Here is a 19914-nt window from a genome sequence, read left to right as displayed (position 1 = left end):
GCCTTCCATCTATTATAGTTCAATGATACATCATAAACTTCATAAAGTTTACGTCTGATAAAATTTCTAGTGCAATATTTCCTAAACCGGGTCGTCGGACAAAAAAGTTTATAAGGAAGCTTGTTAGAAATTTTTTGCAAGTGAGTTAATTTTAAACATCGATCAGATTCAAATATGCTGTAATCTTTAAAGTTTTTTCACTAAAGCTTTTAAATACATACTCAAATACGAATTCCATCTTACAAAATAATCAAAACTCAACTCATACCTAATGAACATATCTCATGCTGTAGTTATATGGTAAAAGGTGAGCTAATTATGTTTATTAAAAAGTTCATCTTGCTTTTTTGCCTTCATTTATGGTTTGAATTAAAGCATGAGGATGATCTTACAGTGATTTGTGTTTTTGCCTTTTAAAATTCAATGTGGGTCATTTCATCAAATATATGTCAGTAAACAAAAATTGTGCAGAAAAAAACGTAACAAACCAAAACATCTTCATTCTTTCTTCAAGTGAAATGACAATTGCGCACCATGCTGTCATTGATCTGAGAGGCAGTGCCTTAGTGAAATCTTTTCCTTTTTATGACTTAATCTTACATCATTTACAGTCAAAATTCAACAGGTAGAAACCTAAGATCGTCAGTCTTTCTTCAATTGCTAGCACGTGAAGTTAGACAAGGAATTCCAAAAGCATTACCAAAAAACATGGTGAATTATCGTAGTGTACTGCCAAATTTATATAATAGACCAATACCATTAATACATTTTTACTTTAAAAAATATGAACAAGTGCAACTCTTGACAGTAGCAAATTATACATAAATTCCAATTTTTTTAGCCTTTACAATCAGGTGTAGTTGAGTTTCTTGATAGGAAAGTAATTTCAACGGAAGCGGAAGACTGAGTACGCCGAGAATCATTCTCCCCTTCACCACTTCGTACTCTTTTTCATTAAGAACTATTACATTATTATTTTGACCATTAACAACGGTATTTGCTCTTTTTAAAAAAATTTTTAATTGATAATATTAGAAGGGTTACATTCTGATGTCTCAAAAAGAAAACCTGAAAGCTATTCAATTAAACTGTAAACCTAGATCACCAATTAGAGATCTCATAAATACTCGTTCAAAAAAGACATGCAGACAGAAACCTAAAATAATGAATCTGTTGTCGACTCACGCATAATATTATATCATTAACTTAGGCAACTTTATGGATAAATATTTCTAATTAACAGCAAATTTTAGCTGCATGTGCTCAACTTCATCATGGCTCAAAAGATTTTTGAATGAATAAGTTCTGAAGAACAAGAATGTTAGCATTTTTGAGAATTAATAAGTTCTTGACATACATTACACAAGGCCATAATATTATAAATAATGTCTGTACAATAACAATTATACAACATGCTAAATATCTTCACCTACATTATAATTATTTAAACAGGTTTGCCTTCATGCAGCAATAAGAAAAGTGTTATGTCAGAGAAACGTAACACTTTAATGCATTATTTGAATATTTACAGTGCTATACATAGCGATTACAGCTTTTTCCGTGCATGACTCGTGTCTTTTTACAATATAAAAAATGTTTATTGATATTTTTCATAAGTAGATAGCTACACAATTTTCTCTTTGTTTATATTTTTGTTTTTCATGATAATTTGTCCTTTGCTGTCCTGTGATGTTATGTGTTCAATTTTTTTTTTCTCACAAGAATTTTTTTGAGCGTTTAGGTCAGTGCAGTCTTGAAAAGGATTGTTGGTGTTCGTGTTGACAAACATTTCTACGAGAACTTTGACTCTGAGACCACTCTTGACTTTGAAGGTGACTGCTGCTAATGATGACGAAACGTCAGTCAAAACTAACACCAACAGTGTTAGAGCCTATGGTCAGAAAACAAATTTTCAAGCGAGATTAAATCCATTAATGATATTATATTTCATTCATTCTTATTCCCCAATCATATTTCAATGAAGTTATTACTTTGTTTTGATGATGTATATAAAATTTTATAAAAATACCGTTGCCAAAGATGTTTTGACTGTTTTCAAAAGCGATAAAGAGTCCACTTTGGCATATTTCCCTTTTCCTTGCTGTTTCTTGTCAATCTCTGTATCAGATACTACAATCTAAAAGAGCCATAAAGACTATAAAAACATTGCTAATTATGATTAATATCATAGCTTTCTCCTGCTAACAGATACACAACAAGCATGGACACAGATAATAAGCAATATGACAATACAGAGTTTAGAAATTTCGGGAAGGGACGTCTTTGTTCATTTTACACGAGTGAGAAGACTAGACAGTTGTAAAATATCATGAATGGAGAAGATAGATGAGCGTAATGTAAAAGATAGAGGCCCACTCATTGTAAGCATTTAGTTACTTGAAATAAAAACGAGATTCATAATGCAAACATCAAAAATAAGTTGAGAAGAAGAGCGATATATTTATCAAAACATTTGTCATAATACAGTTTCATAAAAACGACGGCTTATAAATTATTAAAATATAACAGTAGCCTCTAATCGCCAATACAGCAATCATTTGAGATCAACAAGAGCAGATATAAAAGCAGCACAAGGGAAAATGTATTGCAAATACGAGCATCTTTCAACAAAATACATGATTAACGAGCACTGTCATACAATTCATAACATTGCCATCGAAAAATAAAATTTACGCATTTCTTTAAACGCTACCTGAGTGTGTGATACAATCATCTTGGAAAAAAAAAACAGTTGTGGAGATGTATTTTAGTTCTTGAAGAAATTTTTGGCCAAAATAAAGCCAAGCATGCTTAATAACTTTGTTTTTTTTTCACAATAAAAAATTAAAAATCGCTCGTAAGTCTTCATTGTTTTTACTCCTGTGGGATTCATTTTAGATTTTCCCGCGCTTCACCTATCGCCCATATTTGGTAACATATCGTGCTGCCTTCGGCCAAGATTCGGTAAGAGCCGATAAAGTTCAACAACATTATGATAGATACTGTAACTTGTTGCTTTTTGATATTTTAAAATTTTAATTCGTAGCTCTTTTCATGAAATTTTAAAAATAAAACGTTCGATAAGCATTTCGTATAGCATTAACGGTGAAAACTATTGAAAACAACAACGGTTTGACGCCGACCTCCTGCATCGCGTTTGCAAAGGCTTATGGGTAAAGGAAGGCGTTGCAAGCCGTTATTGGAGCTTGCGGGTTGTCATTTGGAGTCTTAAAACACTGTTAATTTGCTATTTACAATTTTGGAAAGTGTCTTTAATTTAGCCAGCTTAGTAAGCTCAGCAACGCTCCTATTGTCTTGAAATCTCTCGGGAGGAGGAAGATGGAGTAGTTTTCTGCTTTGGAATCTAAAGAAATCTTGCAAACGGAAATTTATAGGCAAAGGTAATGTGAAACACATTGCCCCATCGAAACTGAATCGATTTATTAATGTGGCAAATTGAACTAATAGCTAAACGAACGTCTGCCGTTGTATAATTAGAAATAGGTTTTTCTACCATCTGGCAAGCTTGGTTTTGTCTGAATCCAATCGCGGAGCTGCTATTACTTATTAATAATGTCAGCTTGTTGATATTTTGTTTCGAAAAGCTGGCAATGAGCCGGTCGAAGCGAGACACGTTTTCGTCCGCCAAAAAATTATAACTTATATTGTAGTAAATTTCATTTCTAAAGGCTTTAGAACTGTAGCGATGAAATGACTACATATTATATCTAGCTCTATTTCCGCAAAGTTAATTGACGAAAAACGAAAACGTTAAGCATCGAGGTTGTACATTTCTCTTTTACTTTTCGACTTGCCCTGTTTATTTGTCGACTTCCGCGTCAAATTTGTAGGGTGCTAACGTCTGGCGTGTTGTATGCTGTGAAATAACGCACAGCATTTAATTAAGTATTGCCTATGATTGTACATTTGCTCAACTGAAAGAGTATGTAAGTTTTTAAATTATATTTATTTACATGAAACACCATGCTTTAGTGTAAGGAAGCGTGTGGATGTTAAGATATTTTCATTGACTTTATTATTCTAAATAGCCTAACAACCATTGTGCGAAAATAGAATACTCTTATGTAAAATCCGTGTATTTGAGTTAATTGTATAATGGCCGTCAATTGACCTGTTTCGTGTTATTAAGGAACAACCTGTTCGCATGGTGTATATAAATAATCTGAATGGTTTAGTCTTGAACATGTTGAAAAATATTGTTGATGGTTTGATTCCTCTCTGATCAAGTTGTTGCTGGGATTCCGGTTTGATTGCTTCCCAAATATTTTATTTTACAGTGAAGTGCATACTGTGATTCATATCTATTTCCCATTTTTATTTTGGATAATGAACACCGATATGTTTTATTTCATTCTATTTTCAGTTCAACATGGGTAACTTATTGAGAATTTTATATGCCAAAGATACTGACACAAATAAATCTGATATCTTTCTCGACTTTGAAAGTAAGTTTGCAAGATTCAGTTTCCATGGTAACTGAACACTTAGTATTTATTTGAGGGAAAAAAACTTCACAGTTCACTATGTTTCTAGATGCCCAACCAACATCTTCTGAGGCAGAGGTCTATGATGTCGTTAAGGCAGTTTTAGATCAATCTACACAAATCCTGGAAGATCTTAATGATTATCAAGGTGCCAATGAGCCAATCAGAGTGGTATGTATCTACACAGACAGCAATAACAAGCGATTTCTTATTTTGTAAGATGAACTATGCAATTTTCTCATCACTTAAAGTGCCAATGAAACAAAAAGTTTTCTATCTGAGTAATACTTTTATTCAAGAGATATTTCAAGATGACAATGGACATTCTCAACCAAATTATGCATATCACTTTAAATTCTTGAGATATTGAGGTTCTTGCTTTGTCCAATATCTAACTTGGGATGTCGCATTGCATAGTGAGAAGTAAAATTATATTAGGTATATTTACCAATACTTTAATTCACAAGGACAGAGTTCCCTTTATTATGATGTGGTTAATGGTATAAAATGCTGCCTACTAGTATCAACATATAGTTGTCAGGAAACTGAAGAGTATTTGAAGCATTGTGGGAACTCATTATGCAACATTACGTCACAAGTTGTATAGACTGGAAATAACAAAAACATCAAAATCTCAAGAAGGAAAAGAGATATGCATTAATTGTTTTAGAAAGTACACTGTCTTTTTAAAAGTTTTAGTCATTTCAAACATAATGTAACTTGCAAAATTTTTGTTTCATAGGCATTTTAAATGATTGTATTCATCATTTTCAGGCAATATCCAATCCTACAAACGAGGGTTTACAAGAAGAGGCATGGCGAGCAGTTATGCCTTTAGTCGGACAGTTGAAAAGTTTTATGAATATGCAACTGAATTGGGTTGGTTATCTCCACTATGAATTCATCAATTTTGTTGACCTTAGTTTCCCACAATATCTGGTCGTGAATTATTCATACAAACATCTATACTACCATAACTTTGTTACAAATGTCTCTTTCCACTGGCACTATTCTGTGACATCAGCATTGACTAGCCTGTATTCTGAAAAGTGTAATAATAATGGTTTATAAACAATGACTGTAACTTTGTCTATTGATGTTTTGTTTGTGTTTTTTTTCATTTAGAGGCTGCCTTACCTCAACTGCTGAATGCTTTATGCTCGGGAAATCTAACACCAGTCGAACATTTGGAACAGCAGCAGGTTTATTCAGTGTTTTTGCATGAGAAATAATGTTTCCTAATTGATAGTTTGGTCAATGGTGAATTGGGAATGTCTTTGTTTCAGGCACTTGCTAAACAGTTTGCCGATATCCTTCATTTCACATTAAAATTTGATGACCTAAAGGTCGGGCTTCCTTGTTGATTTTCACTTTGTTTTTACCAGATGACGATGCAACTCCTAAAAAAAATTTTCGTTCTTAGATGACCAACCCATCAATCCAGAATGATTTTAGCTATTACAGAAGAACACTCAGCAGAAGAAAACTGTCAAATTGTGTAAGAAATAATTAAATAAAAAGACATTGGTACAGTGGTTAGCGCATTGCATCATGGTACAACTGTCTTGTTTACCTTGTCTTAGGACGATAATGACATGGATGAAAATGATGTCCAAGTGTCAAATGAAATGGCCAATAGAATGTCCTTATTTTATGCCTATCCAACGCCAATGTTAAAGACATTAAGTGATGCTACATCAAAGTTCGTTAGCGAAGTAGGACAATTACATATGTACAGTGCATAGTCTGTCTTGGATGATTTCCCATAAACTCCATCTTAATTTTGTCTAGAACAAGAATTTGCCCATAGAAAATACGACTGATATGTTAAGTACTTTGGCTAATCTTTGTAGAGTTATGATTGAAAATCCGTAAGTAAACAACGAACCTTTCTTGTCAGGTTAATTGCACATATAAAATGTACGTCTAACTCCTTTTTGCAGCGAGTACAGCTCACGTTTTGAAAGTCAAGAAACCACTTTGTTTTGTCTTCGTATTATGGTAAGTTCACCTATGTAATATAAAACATAAAATAAACACAATGAAACGCGTGCGCTGATTGGTCTAGAGCTGAGTTTGCATTAGCCTGTGCAAAGCACATCTGAGCTCAACCAATCAATCAAAGAGAATTTGCACATCAATCAGGAATACATTTTATAGGAAAAATTAAAACGTTTGTCTTTTTTGTTTTCTTGTTATTTTATAAAAGAAATAAAAGATGTTTTTCGTGTTTGCACTGGCTTATGCAAACCTCGGAGACTTTTGTAAGAACGCTAAAATATCTTCAATTAGCCTTAGAGCTCTACACCCTAGGTCTTGGCTGTAAACTATTATACCACGCGATACTACACGATAAGTCTTAGCAACTTAAAAGTACAGAATACTACCATAGTAAAGGTCAACTTCACTGTGTCAGAGTTAAAGGCAGGTGATTCGTCACTCGACCAGTGCTGAAATGAAACTGCTACAATCATCCCTTAGATACTGTGTAATATATTCAAAATAGGAGAAAGAAAATTCTAACAAAATCGTTTGCGTTCTGTGCTTCTCGTGATGAGATTATCTTTTGAAAGGGCATGGTGTGAAGGGCTATTTGATTTATCCAATTTTGACTTTATCTTTGTCGTTATTAGGTTGGAGTAATAATTTTATACGACCATGTTCATCCTTTGGGCGCCTTTGTAAAAACCTCTAATATTGATGTAAGCGTGTTTTACAATTTACCGCTGATATTTATCATCCGAGAGTGCTGTGTCTCTATAATTCATTTTCAAGACTTCCACTCTCGATTTCAGATGAAGGCAACGATCAAGGTTCTTAAAGATCAACCGCTAAACTCGGTGGAAGGACTTCTAAATGCATTAAGGTTAAAAATCATACATTCGGTTATTTCATTATTTACGATTTCGCTGTGAAAGTTTTTTATTTCCACGATGCAAAGAAAGATGTACTTTAAATATGAACACGTGTTTCATTCAGATACACAACGAAACATCTCAACGACGAGAGCACACCAAGGAACATCCGAATGTTACTACAACAGTGAGAAAGGACGGAGAAAATGTGATAGCAGAGATCCGTACACGGTTTCTCTTCTGAAGATCACCGGGGAGGGTGTTGTCCACAACTCTAAGTGTATTGTATGTACAGTTGGACTTGAGAAGATGTTCGTAAATTGTTTCACTCCGAAATTCAAACTTAATAAACTTATTTGATAATAATGCAAGGTCATTTGAATGATTTCTTCTTCTCTGTCTGCAGAGTAACTAAGAGGACATCAAGCTAGATTTATGTCATAGCTAGACAGATAGACGCCAGATGATAAAGGAGTGAGGGGGACCAACGTTCGTCGAGCAAACGAACCATCTCCGTCAAAAAGTTGAAAGACGTTGATATTGTCAATGTTGCCCAGCGTACTTATACCAATTTAGCGTTGCTTTTCTCTACTTATACCAAAGTTGCTCTCACTAGTCCCCGGTTGTACCATCGTTGCATCACTATTCTCTACGTATACCAACATTTTACCAACATTGTCTCATTATTCTGTACTTTTACCAACATTGTCTCACTATTCTGTACTTTTACCAACATTGTCTCACTATTCTCTACTCATACCAACATTGTCTCACTATTCTGTACTTTTACCAACATTGTCTCGCTATTCTCTACTCATACCAACGTTGTCTCACTATTCTCTACTCATACCAACATTGTCTCACTATTCTGTACTTTTACCAACGTTGTCTCACTATTCTCTACTCATACCAACATTGTCTCACTATTCTGTACTTTTACCAACATTGTCTCACTATTCTCTACTCATACCAACGTTGTCTCACTATTCTCTACTCATACCAACATTGTCTCACTATTCTGTACTTTTACCAACGTTGCTTCACTATTCTGTACTTATACCAACGTTTTCTCACTATTCTCTACTTTTACCAACGTTGTCTAACTATTCTCTACCTTTACCAACGCTGCCTCACTTTCTCCTACTTACAATCATAATTGTCACACTGAACTGAAGGTACCTTATCGTGAATCGCTGACTGATCGGATTACGTCAGAGGAATATCACGTGACTAGAAGGCTTCCACTGCCGTACGTAGTATGATTCTCAAACCCATCGTCAGACGCAGACCAAAGTGAAGTTCGTGCTCAATTTTAATCACCTCGGTCCTGGCAACGCTCTACAAAGCTGTTGCCGAAACGATTGTGTAATTTGTAATGGGTTATGAGGCTTGGACCTGACGGAAATGTCGTTGGGTTGTTTTAAGTAGTTTTTGATGAGAGATGTTATGACATTACATAGTACAATTCTCGCATCAATAGTTTCCCCTTCGGGCGTTTCTGCAGGCTACCATCCAAATGATTGATAGTAAACATACCTTTATCTCGTTATGGAGAATAATCCTTATCTCTCCACGAACCGAAATTCATCTTGAGGAGAAGTGACTTTCTAGAACAACGTGTTCGTAATATAAAAGCTTATCCTCGTCAGAACTCGATGTGCTGACGCAACTTGTGTGTTACGTCAGAGCTTTAAATTTCTGTGTATTGGAAAACGCGTTCGAACTGGAAATTCCGCAATTTGTTATTTTAAATAATTTATCACTAGATATTATACCTTCTACGAGCGTGAGAACCACACACTCGCAGTTTTCTTTGTTGATATAAAAACCATATGGCAAGTAGCCCAACATAGGATGTTATGCAAAATGCACGAAAAATTAATCTGTACGTTTTAAATGTTTTCATGCATATTTTAATGCGAAACACATGTGTCATGTGGTCATTCGAGGGTATATTTTGTTCCTGTCGTTGATGCATTTAAACCACAAGTAGTTTTCCAAGAAGAAGCATCGAACAAAACACGGACCTGTTTCACGACAGTCGATCGTTTTCGCTTTAACGTCCTGTTCTGTGAATTTATCCGGCAATATATGCTTTACGTATGCTGTCAATTTTGGTTTCGAAAGATAAGAGCATCGCTTTCATTTCCCCCAGAAACAACAGTAAGTGCTATTATTTCTCGACATTTTCTTTAGATTGTCCAATTTTGCTCGGTCAAATTTCCTATCAACTATATAGTGGAAAATGACCACTGGGTGTCTTCTAGTTTTTATGCGTCAACCAAATTATTCGGTAAGACTTTGCTGTAACCCTTCTTGCGTGGGTGCCTGGTTTTTGATCGCGCGGGAGGTCAGGTAACACACTTTTTGTATGTTACTCAAAGCAGTGGCAATGTATGAGATCGTGTACTTGCAAAGCAATTCTCGGGGATAAGGTGTTATATCTCCTTTAAGCCGATCAAGTGTTACTGCTTCCAAATCTCCTTTCGATGTCGTCCTATTTCTCATCGTCTAGCAAGATAAGCGCCATTAATTCGCGTTTTAGTAAAACAAAGCTAGATTTCGAGGAAGTTTTTGCTCAACAACTGGCTTAAAGAACCAAAATTATAAAATCGCCAAAGAACATTTGAGAAATCGCCAAAAAAATAAAAATTCGAGAAAGATCAAATATTATTGAACGACTGCTTATAAATAGCCAAGCATAATCGCATTAAACTAAATAAAAGAGATTTAATCAGTCTGGGCTCCTGAAGTTACAGTTATTTTAAATCCGTGCTTTCATCCAATTCATCAATATTGCGTAGTTCAAGGAGAATTCGGATTCTTCGGATAAAACATCTCGCGTGTCTTATGTAATCATTGATACACGATTATTTGTTTTGGACGGGGTGGAGTTAGATATTGGGAATGCAAAACTATTTAAGTCAAACAAAAAAAAAGCTGAAATATCGCTGTTTATATAAAAAGCAACTACCCACGCAAACCATTTCGTCGCATTCTCAGGACGATAACAGAACTTGCACGGGCATATTTTAGTTCAACATTTTGTCGAAAAGAAAACGAGGGGAGTGTGTGTGTGTAAGCGGGGGGGGGGAGGTACGAAAGCTGTCGCATGAACTCACACCAACATAGCATCATAAGTCCAGACATCGACAGAAATGACGATTTATCGTGCGCGAAACTCAGAATATTACGAGTACATCGATTAGCATTGACTGGCTTTTATAAAATCCATAGTTATCAATGTGTTTTATCCACTATCAGTTACTCGTTCGCCACCCACTTCGTCATCATGCATTTCGTTTGACATATTCATAATTATCGTGGAAATGTACATTTTTGTGTATTTAAGCCTAAATAACGTTCGAAGGATATATGCTGAACTGATTAACGGATTTGATTTGCCCGTGCACATCCTAAACATGAAAGCCAAACGCAGCATACCACAACAATGTTTGAAAAGAAAAATAAATTCTGATCTTATGATTTATCGATATGACACTCCATGCAGAAATTTTCAAGTATTTACAATCGCACCGGCTGTCTTCGGGAATCTTTAGTAGCCATCATCGAAAGTCAATACTGCGGACGCTACTTGATCAAATAAATCAAAGCAAATATTTAAAAACGTGATATGACTGGGTTTTAATCCTTTAAAGACGACTAAAGACTAGTAAAGCTCTGCAGCCAGACCACAGCAGTCCCCCTCGAGGAAAGAGGGTCAATTAAACTCGGAAAGTCCATTAATTACAGTGCTTCAGAGAAAGAAATCGCAGAAAAGGTAAAAAGAAAGACATTAACGTATTTAGGCTAAGTAAACATGGCGAATACAACCGTTATAACATATCACGAATAAAATCTTTTTCATGTTGGGACAGTCGTGGGCTTATTAAAACCTGCCCCAAATATACGTAAAACTAACCTTACCTTGAAGTTTTTTGATGCTTTTTTTAAAATCTCATCCGATGAAATCGACTTCGTATAACAATGCCTGGAAAGTTCGATCGATGAATTAAATACCAAGTTTATATGTGCAACTTTGAATTCGCTTCTTTACAGCTGAGGATCAATAATCCCCATTACTTTTTTTGTGGCGGATCTTAAGTCCCGTGATGGACGTTCGGTGTTCCTTGACCTCCAACATCGCAAAAATTTTACAGTTCTCAAAATACCAACGCGGTAAAACGAGCCACGAAGACCCACCACAGGCATTTTTCAATTCAAACGATGGCGAATGGCTAAATAGCTTCGTTACTTAACAATTATCAAGTTTAAATCCACGATTCTAAAAACCAATAATGTAAACAAAATTTCACGATTAATAGAATCGATTGCAACCATAATTTTGATAAATTGCAAACACTTCCTTTTATTACTAATTTAATTAACGAATAACAGAGAGTTCTTACAAGCCAGACTTGAAAACGATTTATTTACAATATACTTATACGTCGTTAACAGAATCACAAAATTCCTCTGAGAAATACTTTAGATCTAAAACCCACGAAAGTATTTAATTTTTAATACACCAAAGTTGTTGACAGAAAAACCGCATGACAGAAAAAAAGTTCTCCTTTTTAAAATCATTCACCATAAATGATTACTCCCACATATTTTCCCTCGGCGTAAAACAGCCGACTAATGAATATCGATTGATCACGATGAAAATCTAAATTACCATATTTCGCGTCCAGATTTAAGACTACTGGTGTTTAATCTGTTGATAACTGTGCTTATGCATGTCCAATATTGTCCAAACAAGATTAGGATAATACATCTCTCGAGACAAGCCAACTGATGTTTTCAAAAAAATTTCCTTCATAAAAATTTTTTATTGAAGTGGACTTCTTAAAATTTCCTTCATAAAATTTCCGTTTTGCATTTCGTATGTGAACAGGAAGTGGTCTGTTTGCTAAAGCTTAAGTGTACTACAGAGAAATTTTCGGTCATGTAGTTGTGAGCAGGACTACCGATCGACAATGTCGTTTGATTGGTTGAAATCACGATCCAATCATAAATTACATTAAAGTAAATGTAAATAAATTACATAAATTACATTATTGCGATTTGCAAACTTAACGAGTTGGCAAGTAAGTTTATAAGAGTTCTTCCTTAAATTAACGATCGCTTGAAATTTTAACCGAATCACAAATTACACATTTGCCATTTGTAAACTTAAAAGGTTTATAAGGAAGTTTATAAACCTTCTTCCTTCAACTGCACGTTTCATAATTACGAATGCCAGTCTGGGCTCTTAACAATTTAAGACGTTGAAGGACAACAGACTATACAAACAACGTTGGCGAACAATCATTTCGCACAAGGACACTATTTGTTTTCTGTGTGCTTTATTCAAGTGTCTGGGAAAATCCATCGAGCAACTTTATATGTGCGAAGAAAATCCTTTTTATGGGTTAATCAAGATTACATTAACTCAGACAACATGAAGCAACACTTAAGCAAAGATAGCTCAGCCGTATACTTGACGCGGAAAAAACATTTCCTTCATCTCAAGAGCGTATTTAGTTTGCCCATTCTTGCACCGGTAGTGCTTAATACGTTCAAAACACTTGGCTAGTTCTCGAGAGACGTTTAGGCGACAAAGTCTACACCGGCTTTCGCTTACAAAACATGACATAGCAATGACCAGGAAACTTAAGAATGCAACGGAAGACAGTTTCAAGAGTAACCACTTTAATTTAGATGTTGTGCTTTTACCGCTGCAAATGCTGCGCCACGCTACAACTCAATGCTCGTTGTAGCCAGCCGAAGCGTCATTTTTTTCTATTAATGACACACTTAGTTCCTATGATATCTACTATTGCGTCTATGTTTGCCTCCCTTTGCCTTGTGTAAAACTTTTGGGAAAGCAATTGAGCATGCGCACCTAACGATGCCTGGAACGAGTACGGTCATTATAGTTTCCATCTGTCAGCAGGATTCCACCAGGAACATTTCCAGAAGAAACTATACTTGATATATCGTGATGCATTTTGTCTTCCACGGAAGTAATATCGAATATAAGCAATTTACACAGCAGGACGCTAAATGTTCGCTGTCTGGTGATTCAACTTGCTCGAACATGAGATAAACACACATTAGTCAACAATGACCATACAAAATGTAGTTCCTCTATACAACATAAGAAATATAATGCAACAAGAGCTATCTTACCGTGACCGATTTTCTCTCACTCGTTCGACACCTCCAAAAAGGCTTGAAAATTTCATGACAGTAAGATGTTCATCTACCTAATCCATTTATACCACTTGCCATCTACAAAAAACTTGCATTTTTGTCCATTATACGTTGAAATTTTGAACTTTGTTGCCATACATTTACGAAATTCGCCATTATTCCATGCCGAACTTCGTGTAAATTTTATTTTTGAATACTAGTGCCAGACCTAATAAACTCTACTATACCGCTCGGTCTGTGACTCGGCGAAGCCACAAATACACAGAAAATATTTGAATATTGATTTACTAAAAAATGATTAATTTGAATTATTGTATACTTGAGGTTACTCATCCTTTATATCTTCTATAGCAAAATGTTGGACAAAAAATTTTTATTTGTAAAAGAGGAGAAAACAGGCGTAAACAAGAAAAAACCGATTGTCTTTCAATCCAAAAATATTTCATAATTTAATGACAAACCTTTCAACGAAACAAAAATAAACGCACAGTTATATTTACGAAAGTACACAGCTGGAATTCTCATTCATTCCGTTCAAATATGTTCTGACAAGTTCCTTAAACTTCTGCAAGTCTGCGCCAGGCAAAGAAAGTAATAATCAAGTATTGCAGTCAAAATGCATTCAACCCTAACGGACTTTGATCCGGAGATCCGGAGAAGCACATTTGAGCTTTTGAAAGATACTTTCAAAATTACATGGAAAAATCAAAAGTAATGTGAATTTTACTAACAAATTGGATCGAGAATATTATTGTTGTCGACGCACTCTGTGAAAATTCATAACACGTCTTTAATAATCAACACAAGTTGACATAAAGTTCGGTACTATCCCGATGTAACAAGGTTATGTTATACGACTGGAAAATTTTATTTACATTCCTTAATGGTACATGTTATTCCAAACATGAAATGTATGTTATTTCACAGTCGAAATGAATGCTGTAAGGTCAGAGGTGAGCTATATTACGAGCTTTTTGCAAGTAATCTGTTAACGGAAACTAGAGATGAGTTGCCTTCAATACACCCAAGGACTTAAAACGTCACGATACTCTTTGATGTCCCGCGCCAACTTGAGCAAGCGTGCGGGTACGGTAGACACACATGTGAACTAGCAAACTACTTTAAAAAACGCGAAAGATTAACTCTCATGTCTATGCTAAATCTTCAAATACTTATGAATTACCTATTGAAAGCATCATCACTGAATGCGTACTGAAATGATTTGATTTAGCAATAAACAAAGTGTGACTTTAAGATGTCGTTTCGCTTGCTGTAATATTTCAATGCCAGTGGGCGTCTCGTGCATGCCGAAGTTTCCGTTCGACAGTTTTACAATTAGAACCCGATGTCTCTGTGTTTGTTTAGTTTAAACCAAAAAAGTCACTTTAAATGTTACACAAATGTTAAATTACTTGTGCGAAATGCCTAAATGATTTACGAGAAATCAATTTTGGGATAAATGCCAAAAATGCACATATCTTTCTCACATTCCACATAGTCTGACTAATCCGTGCATCGAACAGAGAAATTAACGACCCTTTGCTGTCATTAATAGATAACATGGTCCTCAGGTTGCCCTAGATACACTCACAATTTGGTCGTAGAGAAACTGAAAAATATTTCCTTTGATCAACAACTATCATGAAATATTCGCTAGCATTTGTTGCAATGATCTGCAAGTGACAATATAATGTCTTATAGTGACAATTGAAGCGTTTAAGATGTATTTTATTTATAAAATTTTTTTAGTGTTGTTGTGTTTTAGTTTTAGGTTTACATGAAGTGTCAGGTAGCAAGATCAGACTAGGTCTAGTGAAATGATCTTTTTCCATCGATTACATAACAGTAAAATTGGCATTCAGGTGTACAAATACTTGAAGACAATAACACGAGTCGCCAATAATAATTCAGAGCAATAAGCTAAGCCAATATCATGTTTACTTATAAAATTATAACCTTTATCCCCGCCATGTCAATGTTATATGTTATGTGCTTGAAATGACCGCTGTCGAAGGAAAACTATGTTATTGCCTATTTACATGTAAAACAGCGAAATTTGGCACTTTCAATTAAGAAAACTAATTTTCAATATTTTTAGTTAAACTTTCCACCGATTGCTAAGCAAGTTAAAGTCAATGTCAGGCGTGTGGCTTCACACTTGAAACCCAAAGAAAGCTCTCTTTGTCATTTATGTAAATTTGTTGCGTTCAATTGTATGGGATTTCATGCTACCATTTCAGTCATAATGATAGCAAAAGCAACAAACGGTGGTTTTATCGTGTAAAATACGCAAATCGAACAAATGGCAACAACGAAAACCTTCAAGTTAAAAATTTTATAAAAGCTATTTATATTTATATTTGATTGAATTTGAAAAATTACTATAAGCTAATTATATACAAGATACAACAATATCACAGACAATATCATTTAATGGTCAATAATCATGACCTTGTAGTTCCAAAACCTTGGACTAGACAATTAATATAACCAGGATTTCAGGGACAGCGAAACCATTAAGAGATTTGTTATGATAGAAGAGGTCTTCAGCAAGCCCAGTTTAAATTGTTGGCCCTTCAGTGACACTTGATAGCACTTTCTCATCTGGTGCCAAGGAAAATCGAAAGGAAATTCCTTGTTTGCTTATCGATTAAAAACCCTTTATATTCGGTTTTGCATCATTTCGCGCACAAACAGAGGAGTTTTCTAAATTGAAATTATTTTAATCCCCAACGAAACTTGCTGGACAGCTTAGCTATTTTTTCCGGCGTTTAATAAAAATACTTTGTCTCAAATTTGCTCGCTTCTGCCTTCTAAATTCTCTAATTAATTCATTATGCATCTAAGAGTTAGCTAGCTTGAAAGATCCCAACACATAACAAACATTCTTTATTATAGAAAATGTTTATTATTTTAAATGGCTGTCGCTTTCGTTTATATGTCGCAGATCGTCACAAAGGTTTTCGTCCCGTTTCAAGCTGGAAAACAGACAAAACTTTTTTTCCGGAAAACGAAAAGCTAATTGCGCAGGGACCAAAACAAAGATATTGAATGAATGAATGAATGAAAGCGTGTGGCTAATGCATAAAAGTCGCACCGTTGGAAACCATAGACGTGGTTTTTAACCAGTGTATCGCCATATAGTACGGTTTCATTTTCTCGATAATATCCTGTCTTACGAGTTGTTGTGATTTTAACACTAACGTCTCTTGTTTTCGCATTAATTTCCTGTTGACTTTTATATTAAATCTAATCACTAAAGCGTTTGGCACCGTAATGTTCACCTCCTACATAAATGTGCCAAATGTGTATTGCTATACAAAAATTCAACAATTTTTTTGACCATTTATCATCAAATATGCTTGTTCGTCATGTGAGACAAAACACACTTACTAAATGATACGTCTGCTACCAGCACACCCACAATGAAAAGCATAAACTAACAAAAATATTTGGAATAGATTTATATCTTAGAATATCTCACTTGTTATTATGTAAGTCGATAGGGTCGTTTCCGATATTGAAAGAGAAGTATTTAAACGCCGGCATAGAAGCCTTCTGTCGTCTATAAGCTTGTTTTAACTTCAACACAATAACATTTCCTGCTTTTGTATTTAAGTAAGTTCCAAATTCATGTCACCTTAACTAATGAGTTAAGTTCATGCCAGTGTGCTCTTTTATTAGTCTTATACATAAGGTTAACTGTTATACTAAGGGATTTTAGAAGAAATAGATGCGGAAATGATTTCTCTACGCACTGACATAATCTCCATTGCTTTCAATAGTCCTCACAGTAACTTAATCTAAAAACACACGATCATCTAGCCTTTAATCATTAGTGTAATAATAACTGTTTAAAAAATTTGAATAAGGCAAAGAGCATCGTTTTGAGTTTGCTGGGGGGAGAACGTTGCCATGTCAACGAGGCGCTGATTGGCTAAATGAATAGCTAAGGTGCGATTTTCAATTGAAAATCACTAGCCTATTCATGCTCTATCTTTTTATTCGTTGTGCACTTTGCTCGCAATAGCTAACGATTTATCGCTCTCTACTGCCAAAGAGTGACAGATCAAACGACGCAATAAAATCTCTCGAAATAAAGTTTTCACGAGGTAGGGCTCGGTATAAATCATAAAAGTGGCAAGCACTGGCGACGCAATAGCACTCTCGTTGGCTCATTCATTCACTTCATGGGGATTTAAATTTAATGATGAATGATATTTTATTGACTGAACTCTTATCTTTTACATTCCAGGAGAACTTGAGCTTTGTCGACTTCGTGAGACATAAGATAGCACAACTAAATCGTTGGATTATTAATTCAGCTCTTAAGATCAAAAACATCGGTATGTAAAATTTGTAAATAAAGTTAGTAGCCACTTGTGAATGATAAATATATTGTATTACATTCGCGCGCAATGGATTTGGCACGAATTTTAGTTACTCATATGTCTTTTAACTTTGAACAGGTTTAAAACCAAAGATACAGTCATGGCAATGCAAATGGGATTCTCCCCCGAAGAGGTTTTTCATTATTCCTCACCACATATTACAGAATACGATAATGAAGTTTGCGAAGTAAATAGTATCGGCGTATCGTGTCCTATTCGCGATATCTGGATGAAATTTGAACTATTGACTCCGCCACTTTCTCCATGTCGGGATAGTAGTTGTGCATCATCTCCTGTGTGCCTAAGTTCGAGCTCCATTGACACATTACAATGTGTCACCGATATCATAGATGGGGATAACTGCCGAACATTTGTCGAGCTGGAGCACAATTGTGCCAACTTAACATCAAAACTCATTCAAGATTGCATGTGGGGAAGTCACTCATCGCAAGAAAAAAACAGCAGCAAACAAGTAGACAACGAGTACGACACCCCTTGCTCATCGCCTCCACCTTTCTATCCGATCGACACTGTTGGGGCAGAATGTGTAGACCCTACGTCCGTTTTCCCCCATCACATACACACCCAGGAATTCCCGAGTGGTGAATCATCTTCAGGTATTAAATTTTCGACAAGACCGTTATATTTTAAGTGACATTTTAACTGATAGTTTTTAATTCTTTTGCAGAGGAGGAAATTGATGTCGTCAGCGTAGAGAAGCCAGTCAAACGAAAATGCCCCGAACCTTGTAGCAATATCAATGTAAACAAAAACACAGTTAAAGCTCTTCGGAACAACATCCAACCGATCGCCAAACGTCCGAGAATGAATCTTAAACGACAACAACAAGCGAACAAAGAAAACAAAGTGGAAAGCGCACAGAAAAGACCTGACTTATCTATTCGGCTTAATGTAAAGGACAAGAGCACAGATGACCCGGAATGCAAGCGAAATGTTCACAATGTCCTTGAACGCAAGCGAAGAAACGATTTGAAGTACAGTTTTCAACTTCTACGCGACAGCATGCCTGAACTTAAAGGTTATGAACGAACCCCCAAAGTGGCAATACTAAGAAAAGCAACGGACTGTATATCAAAGCTAACTTCCGAACAGGAACGATTACTTGAAGACAAGACGATGCTCGAGAAACGAAAGCAGTCATTACATGAAAAGTTACGACGACTAAAGCAATTATCGTAGTTAAAACACGAACACGAAGGTATAATCCCCGAACAGTTGCTGTCTATACGTTAAAAAAGTTTTATATTTAAGTTAAAATATCACAGTTGTCTGGGCTTAATGCCAACATTTCCGTCTGTATTGGTCTGGTTTTTATCGAACTAAAACAGCAACTTCCGCTTTTTGCGTTCGTAAAACACCAAATATTATATTTACAGTCAGAATATAGGGATGCACTGCACAAAATAAGTAAAATACGTCGATTTTTTGGATGTATTTTGATGTTGGTCCTACGACAGTGATCAAGATCACCAACAGATTTGCATACTTGTTGAAAAAGCGCGCGAAAGATGTCATAAATTAGCATAGGTTATGTATCAATTACCGTGCTTCTTCTATCGAGAACATTGTATACACAATTTCTTATTTTTTGAAAATTAAGTATTTTACTAGCATATTTAAGTATTAAGTAATTTAACAAGCTCGTCCTCCGAGTTCTTTAAACTATATATTAATTTTGATAAGAAAGATACGTTGGCGTTTTTACCATGTAAACGGAGAACACGAATAATCACCGTGATTTCACATGTAACTTGTATCAAGCATAATTGCACGTTATTTGTTCGCGATACGGTACCTTTAAATATATTTAAGTTAAAATAGAGTTGGGTATGCATAATTATTGTAAAAGTAACATGAGTCCAGTATGTAAACGTTTATTAAACTTGACGATATCGTTATGCTTGTAACGTGCTATTTTTATACTGCTAGACGTTGAACATAGAA

The 19914-nt window shown here is 35.3% G+C and overlaps 2 protein-coding genes and 2 long non-coding RNA genes across 9 annotated transcripts; 2 read left to right on the top strand and 2 right to left on the bottom strand.

Moving 5' to 3' along the window:
• Positions 1–1485: 1485 nt before the first annotated feature.
• Positions 1486–11637, bottom strand: LOC124450527. 2 transcript variants are annotated; one of them, XR_006950049.1, is made up of 3 exons: positions 11288–11637; positions 2030–2137; positions 1486–1891 (listed from the first exon to the last, which is right to left on the bottom strand). It is a non-coding gene; the product is annotated as an uncharacterized LOC124450527 (long non-coding RNA). The 2 variants fall into 2 exon arrangements; XR_006950048.1 differs by lacking the exon at positions 11288–11637 and having other exon boundaries at positions 2030–2744.
• On the top strand, positions 3127–7726 carry LOC124450524 (CYFIP-related Rac1 interactor B-like). Its single transcript, XM_047001185.1, is given in 14 exon segments — positions 3127–3401; positions 4385–4466; positions 4555–4676; positions 5280–5355; positions 5358–5384; positions 5631–5707; positions 5792–5851; positions 5929–6003; positions 6089–6220; positions 6297–6376; positions 6449–6506; positions 7139–7207; positions 7301–7371; positions 7485–7726. Coding segments are annotated over 13 exon segments (990 nt in total). The 5' UTR covers positions 3127–3401; positions 4385–4390; the 3' UTR covers positions 7552–7726.
• Positions 5381–9179, bottom strand: LOC124450525. Of its 3 annotated transcripts, none has more exons than XR_006950045.1 (5): positions 8897–9179; positions 6394–6516; positions 6079–6292; positions 5643–5905; positions 5381–5547 (listed from the first exon to the last, which is right to left on the bottom strand). It is a non-coding gene; the product is annotated as an uncharacterized LOC124450525 (long non-coding RNA). The 3 variants fall into 3 exon arrangements; XR_006950046.1 differs by lacking the exon at positions 8897–9179 and adding an exon at positions 8540–8875; XR_006950047.1 differs by lacking the exon at positions 8897–9179 and adding an exon at positions 6893–6907.
• LOC124450523 (myc proto-oncogene protein-like) lies at positions 9327–19868 on the top strand. Of its 3 annotated transcripts, XM_047001184.1 has the most exons (5): positions 9327–9523; positions 11020–11141; positions 17814–17904; positions 18028–18566; positions 18638–19868. In XM_047001184.1, exons 4-5 carry the CDS (start codon positions 18050–18052, stop codon positions 19147–19149), a joined length of 1029 nt encoding a protein of 342 aa, XP_046857140.1. In that variant the 5' UTR covers positions 9327–9523; positions 11020–11141; positions 17814–17904; positions 18028–18049; the 3' UTR covers positions 19150–19868. The 3 variants fall into 3 exon arrangements, with proteins under 3 accessions (XP_046857140.1, XP_046857139.1, XP_046857138.1); XM_047001183.1 differs by lacking the exon at positions 11020–11141; XM_047001182.1 differs by lacking the exons at positions 9327–9523; positions 11020–11141 and adding an exon at positions 17487–17670.
• The last annotated feature ends 46 nt before the right edge of the window (positions 19869–19914 follow it).

The sequence above is a fragment of the Xenia sp. Carnegie-2017 genome, unplaced genomic scaffold (assembly GCF_021976095.1).
Source record: "Xenia sp. Carnegie-2017 unplaced genomic scaffold, XeniaSp_v1 HiC_scaffold_24, whole genome shotgun sequence".
Taxonomy (NCBI): Eukaryota; Metazoa; Cnidaria; class Anthozoa; order Malacalcyonacea; family Xeniidae; genus Xenia; species Xenia sp. Carnegie-2017.
This window is presented reverse-complemented; position numbering and strand designations above follow the sequence as displayed.

Bases quoted from the DNA above. Each gene is read 5' to 3' on its own strand.
- LOC124450523 (XM_047001183.1), top strand. From the start codon at position 18,050: ATGGCAATGCAAATGGGATTCTCCCCCGAAGAGGTTTTTCATTATTCC. The intron at 18,567-18,637 runs GTATTAAATTTT...ATTCTTTTGCAG, and splicing joins GAGTGGTGAATCATCTTCAG to AGGAGGAAATTGATGTCGTC.